This window comes from Scyliorhinus canicula, chromosome 13 (genome assembly GCF_902713615.1).
Source record: "Scyliorhinus canicula chromosome 13, sScyCan1.1, whole genome shotgun sequence".
NCBI classification, from domain to species: Eukaryota; Metazoa; Chordata; class Chondrichthyes; order Carcharhiniformes; family Scyliorhinidae; genus Scyliorhinus; species Scyliorhinus canicula.
In genome coordinates, this window is record NC_052158.1 from 136005483 (window position 1) to 136023027 (window position 17545).

At 42.1% G+C, this 17545-nt stretch overlaps 1 protein-coding gene and 3 non-coding genes across 6 annotated transcripts; all 4 read left to right on the forward strand.

The window, feature by feature from the left end:
- The first annotated feature begins 1032 nt into the window (after positions 1 to 1032).
- On the forward strand, positions 1033 to 12333 carry LOC119975706 (eukaryotic initiation factor 4A-II). Of its 3 annotated transcripts, XR_005462783.1 has the most exons (12): positions 1033 to 1174; positions 1967 to 2015; positions 2393 to 2525; positions 2913 to 3052; positions 6364 to 6532; positions 6858 to 6967; positions 7669 to 7812; positions 7908 to 8045; positions 9781 to 9870; positions 10109 to 10188; positions 10424 to 10618; positions 11272 to 12333. XR_005462783.1 is itself a non-coding variant. In XM_038815515.1 (11 exons), the coding sequence occupies exons 1-11, from the start codon at positions 1140 to 1142 to the stop codon at positions 10566 to 10568; spliced, it is 1233 nt and encodes a 410-aa protein (XP_038671443.1). In that variant the 5' UTR covers positions 1033 to 1139; the 3' UTR covers positions 10569 to 11929. The 3 variants fall into 3 exon arrangements, 2 of the variants coding, with proteins under 2 accessions (XP_038671443.1, XP_038671444.1); XM_038815515.1 differs by having other exon boundaries at positions 10424 to 11929; XM_038815516.1 differs by lacking the exon at positions 1033 to 1174 and adding an exon at positions 1481 to 1618 and having other exon boundaries at positions 10424 to 11929.
- LOC119976915 lies at positions 2601 to 2665 on the forward strand. The gene has a single exon (XR_005463071.1). It is a non-coding gene; the product is annotated as a small nucleolar RNA SNORD2 (small nucleolar RNA).
- Positions 6576 to 6645, forward strand: LOC119976914. The gene has a single exon (XR_005463070.1). It is a non-coding gene; the product is annotated as a small nucleolar RNA SNORD2 (small nucleolar RNA).
- LOC119976908 lies at positions 7075 to 7247 on the forward strand. Its single transcript, XR_005463064.1, has one exon. It is a non-coding gene; the product is annotated as a small nucleolar RNA SNORA81 (small nucleolar RNA).
- Positions 12334 to 17545: the final 5212 nt, after the last annotated feature.

Here is a 17545-nt window from a genome sequence, read left to right on the forward strand (position 1 = left end):
CACTTGTGTCCTCACAGCTCTGGACAACATCTGGACAGGCTTTTCCACAGGGTAGAGGGGTCAATTACTAGGGGGCATAGGTTTAAGGTGCGAGGGGCAAGGTTTAGAGTAGATGTACGAGGCAAGTTTTTTTACACAAAGGGTAGTGGGTGCCTGGAACTCGCTGCCAGAGGAGGCGATGTAAGCAGGGAGGATAGTGACATTTAAGGGGCATCTTGACAAATACATGAATAGAATGGGAATGGAGGGATACGGACCCAGGAAGTGTCGAAGATTTAGTTTAGACGGGCAGCATGGTCGGCACGGGCTTGGAGGGCCGAAGGGCCTGTTCCTGTGCTGTACTTTTCTTTGTTCTAACTTGCTCCCACCACACCAATGCACCCCCATGCCAGAGTGCCCTAATTTTCTCCACAATAGCTGGTCACCCTGGTCGTTGCCAAAACATTGTGAACAGAGTACCAGTGATTACACAGTTGGGATTTTACCAGTGATTACACAGTTGGGATTTTAAAAGTGCAATCACCCGCTTGAGGCAGCAGATTGTGGTGGAAAGCCATCTGACATACCAACAGATTTTGCCCGTATGGATTTTGTTTAAAGCTGGTCAGCCAGGGTCAAGGTACTGAATTGAGGAGGGGTAAGTTTCTGTTCCTTGTTTAACGTTAAGATTATCTTTAAATACGTCTGGTATTTTTTTTTGTTTTAAATCAAAACGTCCATGGCAGATATGTTCCCTGTAAGAATTCCCTAACTGGGAGAGTGAGCACAACAGGCCAGGCCCAGCTCCAGGCCTACTCCCAGTGGCTCAGCCTACCGCCAGGGGCACTTGGAGAAACCCCGTCAGTGCGGAGCGTTCGCAACGCCCCCCCAATCAAAAAAACATATTCATCCGCCGCGAGAAAATAGGGCGAGCGCCGTTTGCGAACGGAGAGCGGCCGAGCCCGGCGGCAAGCCGAGGGGGGCGGTCAGTCGGGGCGTCGGCGGCCTCGAGGCGGTTTCACGCCCCGAGGGCGCCGTTGGGTCGGTTTGCCGGAGAGTTTGAGCAGGCACCGGAAGTGGCCGGGCGGGGAGGGTATAAATAGGCGCGACCCTGAGCGAGTGCTTCCTTTCCGTGAGGAGGTGTCGGCGGCGGTGGGCGGATGGAGAAAATGTCGTGTGGCTCTGCGGATTACAGGTTAGCGGCCGGCGGAGGTCCTTCGTTTCCCCTCCCCCCACACACACACACAAAAAACGCAGTGAAATAAAGAATCAACCCTTTCCCCCCCACTAAAATAAAGTGGATGACCCAACATGGAAGAGGGAGCCGGTTGGGGTTTGGGGGGGGGGGGTGATGAGATGCCGTCTCCGAAATGGCGGCAGCGGCCTGCCTCGGGCCCGGCCGCTCTGCTTCGTGATTGGGTGGGAGGGGTTGGATGGGGTGGGCAGGCTGATGTTGACGCCCCTTCCCCGGGGAGACTAGGGCTATGCGAGCGAGCGAGATGTGATTTGGACGCTGCGTGTTCGCCAGGGAGGCGGCCTCTGTCCTCTCCTCCCGCACGAGGAGCGGACACGTGGACGGGAGCTGCCGGGGCCTCAAACCTGCGCGCCAGTCGCTGCCGCCTTGGAGTTGGGTTCAACAGTAAGCCTTTTTGAGATTACTTTTAGAAAGATATAAATGTATTTTTAAACTGGGGGCATTTTAACGTCGACAATCCGTGACCTCGTTTGTTCACCCAAACCCGTCGCCTGTTTTAGTCTTCGCTTCTCTTGAACAGTCTTAAGTTGAGGATTTCCTCGTTCCAGCTCTGGCCACGAGCATAACAACGAGGGTTTTTATTGGCCTGGCAACTCGATAGTCCTCCTTATAGTTAAATTAGCGTGTAAATTAACCTTGATTAACTGGTTTGGCGAGAGCCATTAAAGTGGAAACTGATTAGGAAGCGCAAGCCACTTAATTTAGAAACCTTCCTTTCCATTTTTTTTGCAGCTCCAAAGAACATGGCCCAGATGGAATGGATCCAGATGGTGTTATTGAAGTAAGTAGTATTCAACATTGTACTTTCTAAAGAAATTTTCGTTTTTTTGCTAGAGTCGGGTTAATGTTTTGATAGCACAATGGTTAGTACCGTGGCTTCACAGCACCAGGGTCCCAGGTTCGATTCCTGGCTGGGTCACTGTCTGCAGAGTCTGCACATTCTCCCTGTGTCTGAATGGGTTTCCTCCGGGTGTTCCAGTTTCCTTCCGCTAGTCCTGAATGACATACTGTTAGGTAATTTGGACATTTCTGAATTCTCCCTCTGTGCACCCGAACAGGTGCTGGAATGTGGCCACTAGGGACTTCTCACAGTAAATTCTTTGCAATGTTAGCCTACTTGTGACAATAAAGATTATTATCTCTTTTCCCCCCCACCAGAGTAACTGGAATGAAATTGTTGATAACTTTGACGATATGAACCTGAAGGAGACCCTCCTGAGAGGAATTTATGCATATGGATTTGAAAAACCGTCTGCCATTCAGCAGAGAGCGATTATGCCATGTATTAAAGGTGAATATTTAATACTAGTTCTCTAAAATCTTGTTGCATGACTTGTTCATCTGATCCTATATCAGTCTAAACCTGGAGTGAAATGATGCTTCATCTTTCGGGACTGATAACAATGAGAGAAACTTCTTTACTGATCACTCAGGTTTATGGCTCATTTCAGTTCTATTTTTCAGGATAAGTAACCTACCTGAATAGATACATTTGTTTGTTTATGATCTCAGTCTTGTTTGTTTTTGGATTCCTGTGCTGACCTTGCACACTGCACCATTGTTGATTGATAGAAGCCTGTAGGGACTGAACCCCTTGTGTATTTCTTGAACAGAATTTAATATTTATAATGCCATTTTTTTGTATTCAAAGGTAACTTCTGATTTCTCATTGATTCAGGTTTCGATGTCATTGCCCAAGCCCAATCTGGAACTGGTAAAACAGCCACATTTGCAATCTCAATCCTGCAACAGCTAGAGCTGGATATGAAAGAATCGCAGGCCTTAGTGCTGGCTCCTACTAGAGAACTGGCACAGCAGGTACAAAGTGGCCTATCAATGAGGTTTGAGCTCTGATTATCACCTTAATATTGCAAGGTCCTTTGTAAATATATTCTGATATTGGATCTTGCATAGGTACAACACTGGCTTGAATCTGCACTGTACTCCTTCCAGTGCCCTTGTTTTGGTGCTCCATCTGAACACAAAGTACTCCAGACGTCATTTCACCAACCTTGAGGTTTCGTTAGCCTTTTTGATTTAATATATCTGTTAGATCCTTTTGATCAGTTTGTCACCATTGAGTTATTTTGGTTACAACTTCTCATTGAATATCCATCTAAACAAATTCCTCTACCTCTTTTGATGTCAGTTTGAAAACTAGGCTATACACAACTCTTCCTTCACCAAGTCATATGTTGAATAACATATGCAGATCACAAGGGAACAAGACTCGTATTCCACTGAGTGTTCCCTTATTTGCACCTTTAAACCAATAATCAATCTGTGACAAGATTACCTCCACTCATTATTCCTGATTTGTATGCAACCTGATAAATGCCTTCTGACAATCTATGTTAGCAGTATCCATTGATTCCTCATCCACCATGTGTAGCAGGATGATGTTTAATTTCAGTGCAAAATATGGCTATAGAACTTGAGCTTTGTGTAATAGGCTACTCAAATGTTTCCTCAGACATCCAGAGTACATTCAAAAATGGTGAAAATCCAGAAACATCAGTCTATGGAAACCTGATGCTTCAGTACATTATTAAAATGTCATGCACAGATATAGAAAATAACCAAAAGACTAATGGGGTGCTATACTTTGTGTCCAGAGAATTAGAAATCAGAAATTATGCTGCATAATTCCCCCCCTCCCCAAAAGCCCAAGTTAAACCGCACCGTAGAAAATAATATATTGGCTTTGGCAGGGGGGGGGGAAGCTCAGTGCAAATTTAACAGAATGGTACCCAACCTAAATTGCATGTGGAAATTTGTATTCTGTGGAATTTAGATGGCTATAGGATAATTGGTAAAAGTTTCAGATACTAAGGGAAACTGATGAGGCAGATGAGAATTATTTTCACTGTTTAGGGATTCTAGAACTGGGGGCTAAAAATAGCTTAAAAATTAGAACCTGTTCTGATGGGTGAGGATAAGAAGCGGTTCTTCATGCCGTGGCTGATAGAAGTTTGGAATTCAGTTCAGCAAATGGCAATTGACATTGGGCTACTTGATTTCAATAAGATTTTTTTGTTATAATAATTTTTATTAGTGCCACAAGTAGGCTTACATTTACACTGCAATGAAGTTACTGTGAAAATCTAGTCGCCACACTACGTACGGCGCCTGTTGGGGTACACAGAGGGAGAATTCAGAATTTCCAATTCACCTAACAAGCACATCTTTTGGATCTTGTGGGAGGAAACTGGAGCACCTGGAGGAAACCCACGTAGACACAGGGAGAACGTGCAGACTCCACACAGACAGTGACCCAAGTCAGGAATTGAACCTGGGTCCCTGGCACTATGAAGCAACAATGCTAGCCCCCTTTGAATGCTGGAAGGGGCTACATGGCCTACTCTAGTTCCTATCCATGTAAATCCTGAGCAGAAGAAACTGTCTACTTTGTTTTTAAATAGGTGCAGTTCAGTGTAAAATGTGGGCAAAGATTGGTAACCAAGAATCTACAATCTTTAGTTGGAATCATTGTTTTTCTCCCCATTTGTACCACTGTAGAACATTAGCACCAAATAAGGGGTTTCAGACAGGTTTCTTCAATAAAAAGATGGAGGTGGTTTAATTGTCTTTGCTTCTCCCTCCACAAAATGCAGGATTCCTGATGGTTTCTAATTTTGAGTTTATTCTTGGGGGCTATCAGCACGGATTTGTGAGGGGTAAGTCTTGCCTCACAAGTACATAGATGAGTACATGCATGAATGTAGAGCAGTTGATGTCGTATACATGGATTTTAGTAAGGCGTTTGTTAAGGTGCCCCTTGGTCGGCTCATACAGAAAGTAAGAGGCATGGCATAGAGGGAAATTTGGCCGATTGGATCAGTAACTGGCTGTCACATAGAAGACAGGGTGGTGGTAGATGGTAAATTTTCATCCTGGAGCCCAGTCACCAGTGGTGTACCACAGGGAAAATCAGTCCTGGGTCCTCTGCTATTTGTGATTTTTATCAATGATTTGGATGATGGAGTTGAAGGTTGGGTTAGTAAATTTGCTGATGACACCAAGATTGGTGGAGTAGTGGATAATGTGGAGGATTGTTCTAGGCTGCAAAGAGACATTGGTAGGATGCAGAGCTGGGCTGAAAAGTGGCAGACGGAGTTTAACCCTGATAAGTGTGAGGTGATTCATTTTGGTAGGACAAATTTGAATGCGGATTACAGGGTTAACGGCAGGGTTCTGAAAAACGTGGAGGAGCAGAGAGATGTCGGAGTTCATGTCCATAGATCTCTGAAAGTTGCCACCCAAGTGGATAGAGCCGTGAAGAAAGCCTGTAGTGCGTTAGCATTTATTAACAGGGGGATTGAGTTTAAGAGCCGTGAAGTTATGCTGCAACTGTACAAGACCTTGGTTAGACCACATTTGGAATATTGTGTGCAGTTCTGGTCACCTCATTATAGGAAGGATGTGGAAGCATTGGAAAGGGTGCAAAGGAGATTTACCAGGATGCTGCCTGGTTTGCAGGATAGGTCTTGTGAGGGAAGGCTGAGGGAGCATGGGCTTTTCTCATTGGAGCGAAGGAGGATCAGATGTGACTGAATTGAGGTGTATAAGACGATGAGAAGGGTAGATACAGTGGACGTTCAGCGACTTTTTCCTCGGGTGGATGTAGCTGTTACAAGGGGGCATAACTATAGGGTTCATGGTGGAAGATATAGGAGGGATGTCAGAGGTAGGTTCTTTACTCAAGAGTGGTTGGGGCGTGGAACGCACTCTCAGCTATGGTAGTGGAGTTGGACACTTCAGGAACTTTCAAGCGGTTATTGGATTGGCATATGGAGCCCAGTAGAATGATTGGGAGTAGGTTGATTTGATCTTAGTTTCAGATTAGTTTGGCACAACAAGTGGGCCGAAGGGCCTGTACTGTGCTGTACAGTTCTATGTTCTATTGATGGCCTCTAAAGATGATGGAAAGCTAAAAATAAAAGTGCCAAATTGTTATAACAGGAATAAATTTTGTTCAATTGTATCTTGCTTATTTATTCAAATTAGTTCACTAGGTAAATTGTTAAATGATCAGTATTTAAGTACAGCACCAAGTTAACGCGTAGCAGTTCTTGTGCAGTGAATTCTATTTTAATGAAAGGGTTAAGTGAATCTATGCCCTTTTTTAGATCCAGAAGGTAATCCTGGCTCTGGGGGATTACATGGGTGCTACTTGCCATGCCTGCATTGGTGGCACCAATGTACGAAGTGAGATGCAGAAACTGAACGCAGAAGCTCCCAACATTGTTGTAGGAACTCCAGGGCGAGTATTCGACATGTTGAACAGGGGATATATATGTGAGTACTGATCTTAAAATCCAACGCCCTCCCAAGTTCTTCAGAGTGAAATGATGCTTTCTCATCTTTCGGGACTGACCTGAAATGGAGACAAACTTCTGAACTGATCACTCTGTTTTATAATTAGGTGTGCACATGTCTTAAATAATTAAAAAACAAACTTCTAATTGGGTTCAATCAAGGTTAGTCAGAAACTACAGTTTTAGAATTCCAATTGCTAGAGTCCCTTGAGTCAAGACTGCCCATAGATTGCTCTGCAGGTTTTATGTGGATGTGTACCAGGTTGTTGGCTCTAGCTCTAACTTAGTCTAAACCATTTTTGCAGCTTCTAGATGGATCAAGATGTTTGTTTTAGATGAAGCTGATGAAATGTTGAGTCGTGGTTTCAAAGATCAAATCTACGAGATTTTTCAGAAGCTGAGCACAAACATTCAGGTATGCTCATCTGTTTTCCAACAGAAGATAACCTGAGTAAGAAATAGCTTCTAATAGAGAGTACAGGGGCAGCAGTGAAATGTCCACATTTGTGATATTACCAACTTGACTTCTTCTCAAGCACTCTGCTAAAATTACAAAATTCAGGTACCCCTGCCTTTTGTAATAATGCTAGTAGAGTACACCGAGGAAGAAGAAAAAATGCACAGTGTTGCAAATGAGGCCAGGGTGGACCTCTTAATGTCCAGTGCTCTTTGTCTCAAGATTCTGTGCTACAGGTTTTATGGATGTCTGGTTGGTTGATCCTCTGCACATTGAGATACGGGGTGAAATTAAATGATCTTTGGATGATGAAGGGTTGGAGAATGGAAAATAATTGAACCAGGGCGTGCAAGTTTTTGGTGTGTATTCTATCTTTATTTTTATGTATTTTGATTGTATAGCAATATATACTGTAATTTAAGAAGGGGTGTGATGGCCAGAACTCAATCTTTACATTACAGACTAAATAATTGGGATATTCAGCTACCATTGTCAAGAATGGAGGGCTAACAAATGTATGTAAATATGTCTGAATGGAAAATGCTGGATAGTGTACCGAAACCAGAATTCCAATGAGGGATGAGGGGGATTGGTGTGACGAGCTGACGGGGAAGAACTTTAATTATTTAAAGCATAGCTAATTAACTTTATTTCTTTAGGTGGTTTTGTTGTCTGCTACCATGCCCAGTGATGTCTTGGAGGTGACCAAAAAGTTTATGCGTGATCCGATCCGTATCCTTGTGAAAAAAGAGGAGCTCACCCTTGAGGGCATCAAGCAGTTTTACATCAATGTGGAGAGAGAGGTGTGTTGAAAAAAGTTTAAAACCCCCTCTTCAGGATGGAATTAAAATAGCAGTTATCGGAAGCATAATTCAAACTTTGGATTTTATTCTGACAGGAATGGAAACTGGACACGCTGTGTGATCTGTACGAAACTCTAACAATAACACAAGCCGTGATTTTCCTTAACACGAGGAGGAAGGTCGATTGGCTAACTGAGAAAATGCATGCACGGGACTTCACTGTCTCTGCATTGGTAAGGTTTCTATAGTTCTATCTTCTGTTTTTGGTAATGATTCTCAGCTGGGATTCTCACCCTATCTAAAGAGATAGGGTTTATAATCATCTTGAAAAGAACAAGTTGATTAGCGATAGTCAACACGGTTTTGTGAAGGGTAGGTCATGCCTCACAAACCTTAGAGTTTTTTGAGAAGGTGACCAAACAGGTGGATCAGGGTAAAGCTGTTGATGTGGTGTATATGGATTTCAGTAAGGCGTTTGATAAGGTTCCCCACGGTAGGCTATTGCAGAAAATAAGGAAGTATGGAATTGAAGGTGATTTAGCGGTTTGGATCAGTAATTGGCTAGCTGAAAGAAGACAGAGGGTGGTGGTTGATGGCAAATGTTCATCCTGGAGTTCAGTTACTAGTGGTGTACTGCAAGGATCTGTTTTGGGGCCACTGCTGTTTGTCATTTTTATAAATGACCTGGAAGAGGGTGTAGAAGGATGGGTTAGTAAATTTGCAGATGACACGAAGGTCGGTGGAGTTGTGGATAGTGCTGAAGGATGTTATAGGATACAGAGGGACATAGATAAGCTGCAGAGCTGGGCTGAGAGGTGGCAGATGGAGTTTAATGCGGAAAAGTGTGAGGTGGTTCACTTTGGAAGGAGTAACAGGAATGCAGAGTACTGGGCTAATGGCAAGATTCTTGGTAGTGTAGATGAACAGAGAGATCTCGGCATCCAGGTACATAAATCCCTGAAAGTTGCCACCCAGGTTAATAGGGCTGTTAAGAAGGCATATGGTGTGCTAGCCTTTATAAGCAGGGGGATTGAGTTTCGGAACCACAAGGTCATGCTGCAGCTGTACATAACTCTGGTGCGGCCGTACCTGGAGTACTGCGTGCAGTTCTGGTCACCACATTATAGGAAGGATGTGGAAGCTTTGGAAAGGGTTCAGAGGAGATTTACTAGGATGTTGCCTGGTATGGAGGGAAGGTCTTGGGAGGAAAGGCTCAGGGAATTGAGGTTGTTTTCGTTAGAGAGGAGAAGGCTGAGAGGTGACTTAATAGAGACATATAAGATAGTCAGAGGGTTAGATAGGGTGGACAGTGAGAGTCTTTTTCCTCGGATGGTGATGACCAACACGAGGGGACATAGCTTTAAATTGAGGGGTGATAGATATAGGACAGATATCAGAGGCAGTTTCTTTACTCAGAGAGTAGTCGGGGTGTGGAACGCCCTGCCTGCAACAGTAGTAGACTCGCCAACTTTAAGGGCATTTAAGTGGTCACTGGATTGACATATGGATGAAAATGGAATAGTGTAGGTCAGATAGGCTTCAGATGGTTTCACAGGTCGGCGCAACATCGAGGGCCGAAGGGCCCGTACTGCGCTGTAGTGTTCTATGTTCTATGGGTATAGTTCCGCTGTTTTTGTACCTTGCTGAAGTTGCTATGTTTTTAGTTAAATTGAACATAATCTGGTTGTTCTACACAAATCAGGAACCGTAAACCTGGGATCCTCTTGGTATCCATGGGCACTCCTGCTCTATTGAGGCAAGAGTTTTAACTAAAGATTGATATTGCAGAAGAACTAATTGGAGGCACTTTTAAGTGGTTACAACTTTTTGCAAGATTCTTTTGTCACTGGTTAATTAATCCAAGCAGTGATCAGTTGCTAGTTGTATTAGACTGGAGCAATAGTTGTTTTTTGACAACTTGATATAAAGTCTATAAATGCAGTATCTTTTTATGACTTTTGATTGTAGCATGGTGATATGGATCAGAAGGAACGTGATGTGATTATGAGGGAATTCCGTTCAGGATCTAGCCGTGTACTTATCACTACTGACTTGCTGGTAGGTAAATTGACACAAGAATTTGGCAGCTGAAAATTACATTTTCACTTATTTATAGTTCTTGCACCCAGTTGGTGATGCCAGAAAATTATAATGGCATTCCTGGCCCAGACAGGTGTTTTTTGCTCAAGATAGAGGAAAGAAAATCGCTGCTCTCGCAGCAAAGATCTTGATATAAAATGTACTTCAGCTGAAATCTGATACCAGTTTTATAATTAATTTGAATATTCTCTTAAAGGCTCGTGGTATTGACGTGCAGCAGGTGTCTCTAGTTATTAACTATGACTTGCCTACGAATCGTGAGAACTATATTCACAGGTTAGTATTTTTCAAATTAATCTAAACTAAGCTTGAGCTCATTAAAGCACAATTTTGATATGTGTGGATGTTGTCTAAATAGCATTATGTACTGTTTAATTTTGAGCAGGAAATACGGAGCAAGGAAAGAGGAATACAGCTTCATATTAGAATTTTTCTTCACACATTGAGGATGTTATCTTGTACTGCATTTTACAATAGTTTGGAAATGTAACTTGTTTTATTCTTTACACAGAATTGGTCGTGGGGGTCGTTTTGGAAGGAAAGGTGTTGCTATTAACTTTGTTACTGAAGAGGATAAAAGAATTCTTCGTGATATTGAGACATTCTACAATACAACTGTGGAAGAAATGCCTATGAATGTGGCTGACCTGATCTAATGATGGCATGAGAATTTGAATTTGCAGTTGCTGAATTATCAGACTACATGGTGCGTTGTGCTGCTTCATGAGTTGTTGAATCTCTTCTCCCATGTGCAGACAGGATCAGAAATCCAGCATTGTGATAAGTGACTTGAGGAACGCCATCCTTTTGCAGTGTTGACTGCTGGGGTGGGAAGTTTAAGTCATGGGGTGTTTGAATGTATATGCCCTTCAGTGTTTTGAATGTTCTGTAGTAGCATTTCTGTTTGATATTCTTTATCATTTAATAGTTTACTTATGGACTAAAAAATTCAAGTGCTGTGTAAAATCAGCCAATTATGTCAAACTGGCATATCTACAACTATTTTAAAATGAAGCTTGCCAATCAACTGGTAAAATGTATGTGCACTTTTTTTCTAGAGTAATCTAACTACATGTATTTGTATTTAATAAAACATTTTGAGTTGTGCAAAGATCTACTTGTGCTGTGATCTGCACAGTTTTGGCTTCCTAGTAGATGGTTGCTAAAAATACCTTGTGTACAAATGTGAGAAATGTGGCATTAGTTTTGAGGGGAAACCAGATGTTGTAACTGCATTCCTGTATTGCATCTTTATTTTTGTAACTTTGTAGTTTTGTTTATTGTACATGGGGCTGTTCTAATTTATGCAATCTGTTGCTATGTCTTCCTATTCTAAATATTTATTTTTGTTTTCTCCAGAAAACAACCTACTAGGAGATTGTACAGACTCTGCTCAATAGTAAAATACAGATCTTTCAACTTTTCCATGTTGATCTAAGATGCTTCTGCAGAGAGTAAATGTATGAGGGAAAAAAATACCTGTAAATTTGCAATGGTGGTGCATGTTTGATCTGAGCAATATAAAATGCAGCAAACCTAAGCAAATGTATTACAGGCTCATTCCTGTGGTGCTTTCAGTAAGAAACACTAATTGGAGGATTAAACTCCATAAAACTACTTTTAAATTGGGGTTTTTGTAAAAATCCATAGCTTTATATAACTGTTGCCTTTAATCAGTAGGATTTAAGCCATGTATGCACAGGAGTGGTTCAATATGCAACGGTGGCTAGTTAGAAATTGTAGTATTCTAGCCCCTGTGAGGCTAACATTCACATTGAAGGGCAACATGTTCTATAAAACATTATGCAGGTTTAAATAAGTAATTTGATTTGTGTATAATTTCTGCATTTCCTTTTTTTGTATGGCTTCCAAATAATGCCCTGGCTGACTTGAACCCACATTGAAGTCTTTAAAACAGTAATGTTTTGCACCTATTAGATTCTACCAAATTGCAACTTGTAAGGTGGAATTTGAGAAGTTAGCATGTAAAGCTATTAAAGTTAATTTGAACTTTAAATCTTGACCTCTTTGTTAGGAGGAACGAAAACCACAGTGATTGTCTTGATCTGTCATTCCTCCTGAAGACTAACTAATTTCCAACTTGCTAGTGCTGAGGGGGACACAGTTCAGACACCAGAAGGATTGTGGGTGATTACTTGTACATACTCCAAAAAATTTAACTGCAGCATTTACTTTAATTTTTGGGACATTGGTGAAGTGATGTGTTTGCTCTTTAAATGCCTACAGCGTTCTGTACTAGAAATTGGGTATGGTTCAAGGGTAGGAGGGGTAAACTTGTTTACATTAGGTTGCAGAGTTGAATGCATGGAACTTGTCTTCATTGGGTGTCTCAGTTGATGGTGAATGCTTTTCCAATGAATGGTGATTTATGCAATTTCATTAAAGACCAATGGACAAATAGATGGAATATTTTCCACTTGTTATATGGGATTAGTTATGTTTACATTACTTTGAATTTTAACACTGGCAATTCAAAGTCAAACATTGTGGTTGAGGGTGGATCAGAACTCTTGAAATTGTTCGGGTGTTCACTAGACAGGTGGAATCCTAATTCCTGTTACACAATCCCTTTATTTGTGCATTATTTGGCCAGGCATTGTTTGTTGTACATCCCTAATTAAGCCACCCTTTTGTACTATTATAGAGCTTGCTAGGTCATTTGGGGGTCAATTTGGAGTTGTGAATTGTTGAGGCTCTGGAGCCAAAAGGCCATTGGGGACAGCTTTCCTTTCATAAACGACATTAGTGAATTGAATGAATTTTTAGCTGACAAATGGTGGTTTGATAGTCACCATCACTGATACTACAACTTACTTGCAAATTTTCATTACCGTAGTGAGATTTGAATAGTCACCAGGTTTCTGGCTTACTGGCCCACGAACAACCACTATAATACTGCATTTATTGTTTTCAGGTGTGCTATTAAACTGGAATTCATTCATGAGTTTGATTTTTTAAATGACTTGTAGCTAACCTATTAACCCAAGCTATTGATTACCTGCAGTTACATAGTAAATGATAGGTACCCAAAGCATTTTTCCAGTATTTCACAACCACTTATTTTATGGAATTTTTAAAATTCGGAATGCCATAAGTGAAGCCCTCCTGAATTGCCCTTGAGACAGATGGTGGTGAGCCACCCACTTAATGCACTGCAGTTTCCCACAGTAGTTAGGGAGTTTCAGGATTTTGAGTGACCATAGATCTCTACAGTGCATAAGAACGAGGAGCAGGAGTAGACCATCTGGCCCTTCGAGCCTTCTCCGCCATTCAATGAGACCATGGCTGATGTTTTGTGGACTCAGCTCCACTTTCCCACCCAAACACCATAACCCTTTATTATCTTTATCTTCAAAACATTTAATGAAGGAGCCTCAACTGCTTCACTGGGCAGGGAATTCCATAGATTCACAACCCTTTGGGTGAAGAAGTTACTCAGTCTTAAATCTACTTCCCCTTTTAAGGATATGCCCCAGAGGTCTGCTTTCACCTGCCAGTGGAAACAACCTATCCTATCTATTCCATTCATAATTTTATTTTTGTATAAAATCCCCCCTGCATCCTTCTGAATACAGTCCCAGTCTACTCAACCTCTCCTTGTAATCCAACCCTCTCAACTCTGGGATTAACCTAGTGAATCTCCTCTGCATACCCGCCAGCGCCAGTACGTCCTTTCTCAGGTAAGGAGACCAAAACCGAACACACTATTACAGGTGTGGCCTCACTATCACCGTATACAGTTGCAGCATAACCTCCCGAGTCTTAAACTCCATCCCTCCAGCAATGAAGGACAAAACTCCACCGCCTTAATCACCTGTAAACCAACTTTGCGACTCGTGCACTAGGACACCCCTCTGCACAGCAGTATATTTTAATATTTTATCATTTAAATAATCCCATTTGTTATTCCTACCAAAATGATAACCTCACATTTGTCAATGTTACATTCCATCTGCCAAACCCTAGCCCATTCACTTAAACTATCCAAATCTCTACAGACTTCCAGTGTCCTCTGCACTTTTGCTTTCCCACTCATCCCAGTGTTGTCTGCAAACTTGGACACATTGTTCTTGGTCCTCAACTCCACATCATCTATGTAAATTGTGGGCCCGTCACTGAGGGACCACTAGCTACCGATTGCCAACCAGAGAAACCCCCATTAAACCCCACTCTTTGCTTTCTATTAATTAACCAATCCTCTATCCATGCCCTACTTTACCCTTAGCGCCATGCATCTTTATCTTATGCAACAGCCTTTTGTGTGGCACCTTGTCAAAAGCTTTATGAAAATCCAGATATACCACATCCATTGGGTCCCTGTTATCTACCACACTGGTAATGTCCTGAAACAATTCCATTAAATTAGTTAGGCATGCTATGTTGGTCCAATGGGACAATTTCCATTAGACGCCTCGCCAGTTCTTCCTTGATGATAGATTCCAGCATCTTCCCTGCTACTGAAGTTAAGCTAACTGGCCTGTAACCTGCATTCTGCCGACTTTTTAAAAACTCACATTTGCTAATTTCCAATCTGCTGGGACCACCCCAGAGTCTAGAGAATTTTGGTAAATTTCCAATTTCACTAGCCATCTCTTTTAGTATCCTGGGATGCATTCCATCACAGCCAGGAGACTCGCCTACCTTTAGCCCCATTAGGCTACCCATCACTACTCCTTAGTGATAACCCCGTCTCAAGGTTCTCATCTGTCAGCCTCATTTCCATCAGTCACTGGCATGTTACTTGTGTTTCCACTGTGAAGACCAACCCAAAAAAGCCTGTTCAGTTCCTCAGCCATTTCCTCATCTCCCATCTCATCCTCGAAAGGACCAACATTTACCGTAGCCATTTTTTTTTGTTTTATATATTTGTAGAAACTTTTACTATCTTTTTATATTCTGCGCAAGTTTACTCTCAATCTATTTAACTCTATTTCCTGTACCAGTCTCCCCGAACAAGTGCCGGAATGCGGTGACTAGGGGCTTTTCACAGTATCTTCATTTGAAGCCTACTTGTAACAAGCGATTTTCATTTCATTTTTTAGTAGCTTTCTGTTGTCCCCTAAAGATTTCCCAATCCTCTAATCTCCCACTAATCTTTGTCCTTCAATTTGATATTCTCCCTTATTTTCTTAGATATCCACAGTCGATTTTCCCTCTTTCTACCGTTCTTCCTTTTTGTTGCTATAAACTTTTGCTAAGCACTGAAAAATTGCTTGGAATGTTTTCCACTGTTCCTCAACTGTTTCACCATAAAGCCTTTGCTCCCAGTCTACATTAGCCAGCTCTTCTCTCATCCCATTGTAATCTCTCGTTTAAGCACAAAACACTAGCGTTTGATTTTACCTTCTCACACTCCATCTGTATTTTAAATTCCACCATATTGTCATTGCTCCTTCCGAGAGGATCCCTAACTATAAGATCATTAATCAGTCCTGCCTCATTACACAGGACCTGGTCCAGGATCACTTGTTCCCTCGTAGGTTCCATTCCATACTGTTCTAGGAAACTCGCGGATACATTCTATAAACTCCTCCTCAAGGCTGCCTTGACTGACCTGGTTAAACCAATCGACACGCAGATTAAAATCCCCCATAACTGCTGTACCATTTCTACATGCATCAGTTTTTTCTTTGTTTATTGCCTGCCCCACCATGATGTTACTATTTGGTGGTCTATAGACTACTATCAGTGACTTTTCCACCTTACTATTCCTGATTTCCATCCAAATGGATTCAACCTTATCCTCCATAGCACTGATGTCATCCCTTACTACTACCTAGGTGTCATCCTTAAATAACAGCTACACTGCCTCCCTTGCCATCCACTCTGTCCTTTCAAATAGTTTGATACTCGTGGATATTTAACTCCTAGTCGTGACTGTCCTTCAACCATGTTTCAGTAATGGGCACTAAATCAGTCACTCACAATGATTTGTGCCATCAACTCATTTACCTTATTCTAAATACTATGAACATTCAGGTAAAGTACCCTGATGTTGGCTTTTATACCTCCTTTTTGAATCTTAACACCTCTATCAGTAACCTCGCCCAAGTTATTTTTCCTTTTAACTTTTCTCCTAATTTTCCTTATTGTAGAACCCATATCTTCATGTAATAACCTGCTGCTTCGCTTTCCATTTATGTTTTTACTTCCCATTTTATTCCTTTTAGTATTGCTGGGCCTATTCACTGAGCTCTCCTCAGTCACTGCACCCTGTACGGTGGCCCTTTTTGATTTTTTGACTATGGCTTTTCTGCCTTACACTTACCTCCTTTTGTTTCTGTCCCCATTTTACTCCCCCCCCCCCCCCCCCCCCCAACTTCCTGCATCAGTTCCCATCCCCCTGCCACATTAGTTTAAACCCTCCCCAACAGCACTAGCGAACACTTCCAGGACATTGGTTCCAGTCCTGCCCAGGTGCAGGCTGTCCTGTTTGTACTGGTCCCCCCTTACCAGAACCGGTTCCAATGTCCCAGGAATTTGAATCCCTCTCTCTTACACCATCTCTCGAGCCTTGCATTCATCCCATCTATCCTGACATTCCTACTCTGACTAGCGCATGGGACTGGCAGTAATCCTGAAATTACTACCTTTGAGGTCCTACTTTTTAGTTTAACTCCTAACTCTCTGAATTCAGCTTGTAGGGCCTCATCCTGTTTTTTTACCTATATCGGTGCAGCCCATCAAGTTGCATTGACCCTTTGAAAGAGCACTCTACCCTGGCACGCTCCCCCATCCTATCCCTGTAACGTAACCTGCACATCCCTTGACACCAAGGGCAATCTTAGCATAGCCAATCCACCTAACCTACACATCTTTGGACTGTGGGAGGAAACCCACAGACAGGGAAAATGTGCAAACTCCACACAGTCACCTCAGGCAGGAATTGAACCTGGGTCCTAGTGTTGTGCTGATAGCAATGTTAACCACTGCCACCCACCTGTACTGTGAATTTTTATCTATTTTGAACGTGTGTTTTGTTCTGATGGGCACAACAGTAAAGGAATGTCCATTTCCAAACCAGCTTAAATGGAAGTGGTCCTGTATTACTAGGCTACTTATTGACAGGAAGTGGGCTGTTTTTGTGCTGGATAACTTCTGTTGGAGCTGGCTTTGTATCAAATCAGGAATATATGAATGAAGAATGCCTTTAGCTTTCATTTGCCCCATGGCAGAACAATATTAAATGCAGGTGTCTGCTCAATGCTGTAAAATGGTTCTAGCTACACTATTGTCCAATGCATTGCATCATGGTAACTGAAAGGGTGACATGGTCAAAGCTGCAGCATTCCATTGAGCAAATGGGTCAGTTCACCCTTTAAGACATGGAAATTCCAGTAGCTTCATAAATAAGTATAGGTGCCAGGGCCTGTTCTAAATGTATATTTTCAAAAATACTCAAAATGCAATCAACGAAAAGATGAATGTCCCAAGTGCTAGGAAATCATTATTATGGCAATTTCAGAGTTTATAATAATCTTTGTCGCAAGTAGGCTTACATTAACACTGCAATGAAGATACTGTGAAAGCCCCAAGACACCACATTCTGGCGCCTGTTTGGGTATACAGGAAGAATTCAGAATGTCCAAATTACCTAACAGCACATCTTTGG

Excerpts from the sequence above, each read along its gene's own strand:
- LOC119975706 (XM_038815515.1), top strand. The coding sequence starts at position 1,140 with ATGGAGAAAATGTCGTGTGGCTCTGCGGATTACAG. Across the intron at positions 1,175-1,966 it reads TGTGGCTCTGCGGATTACAG|CTCCAAAGAACATGGCCCAG; the intron begins GTTAGCGGCCGG and ends TTTTTTTTGCAG. Across the intron at positions 10,189-10,423 it reads CGTGAGAACTATATTCACAG|AATTGGTCGTGGGGGTCGTT; the intron begins GTTAGTATTTTT and ends TTCTTTACACAG.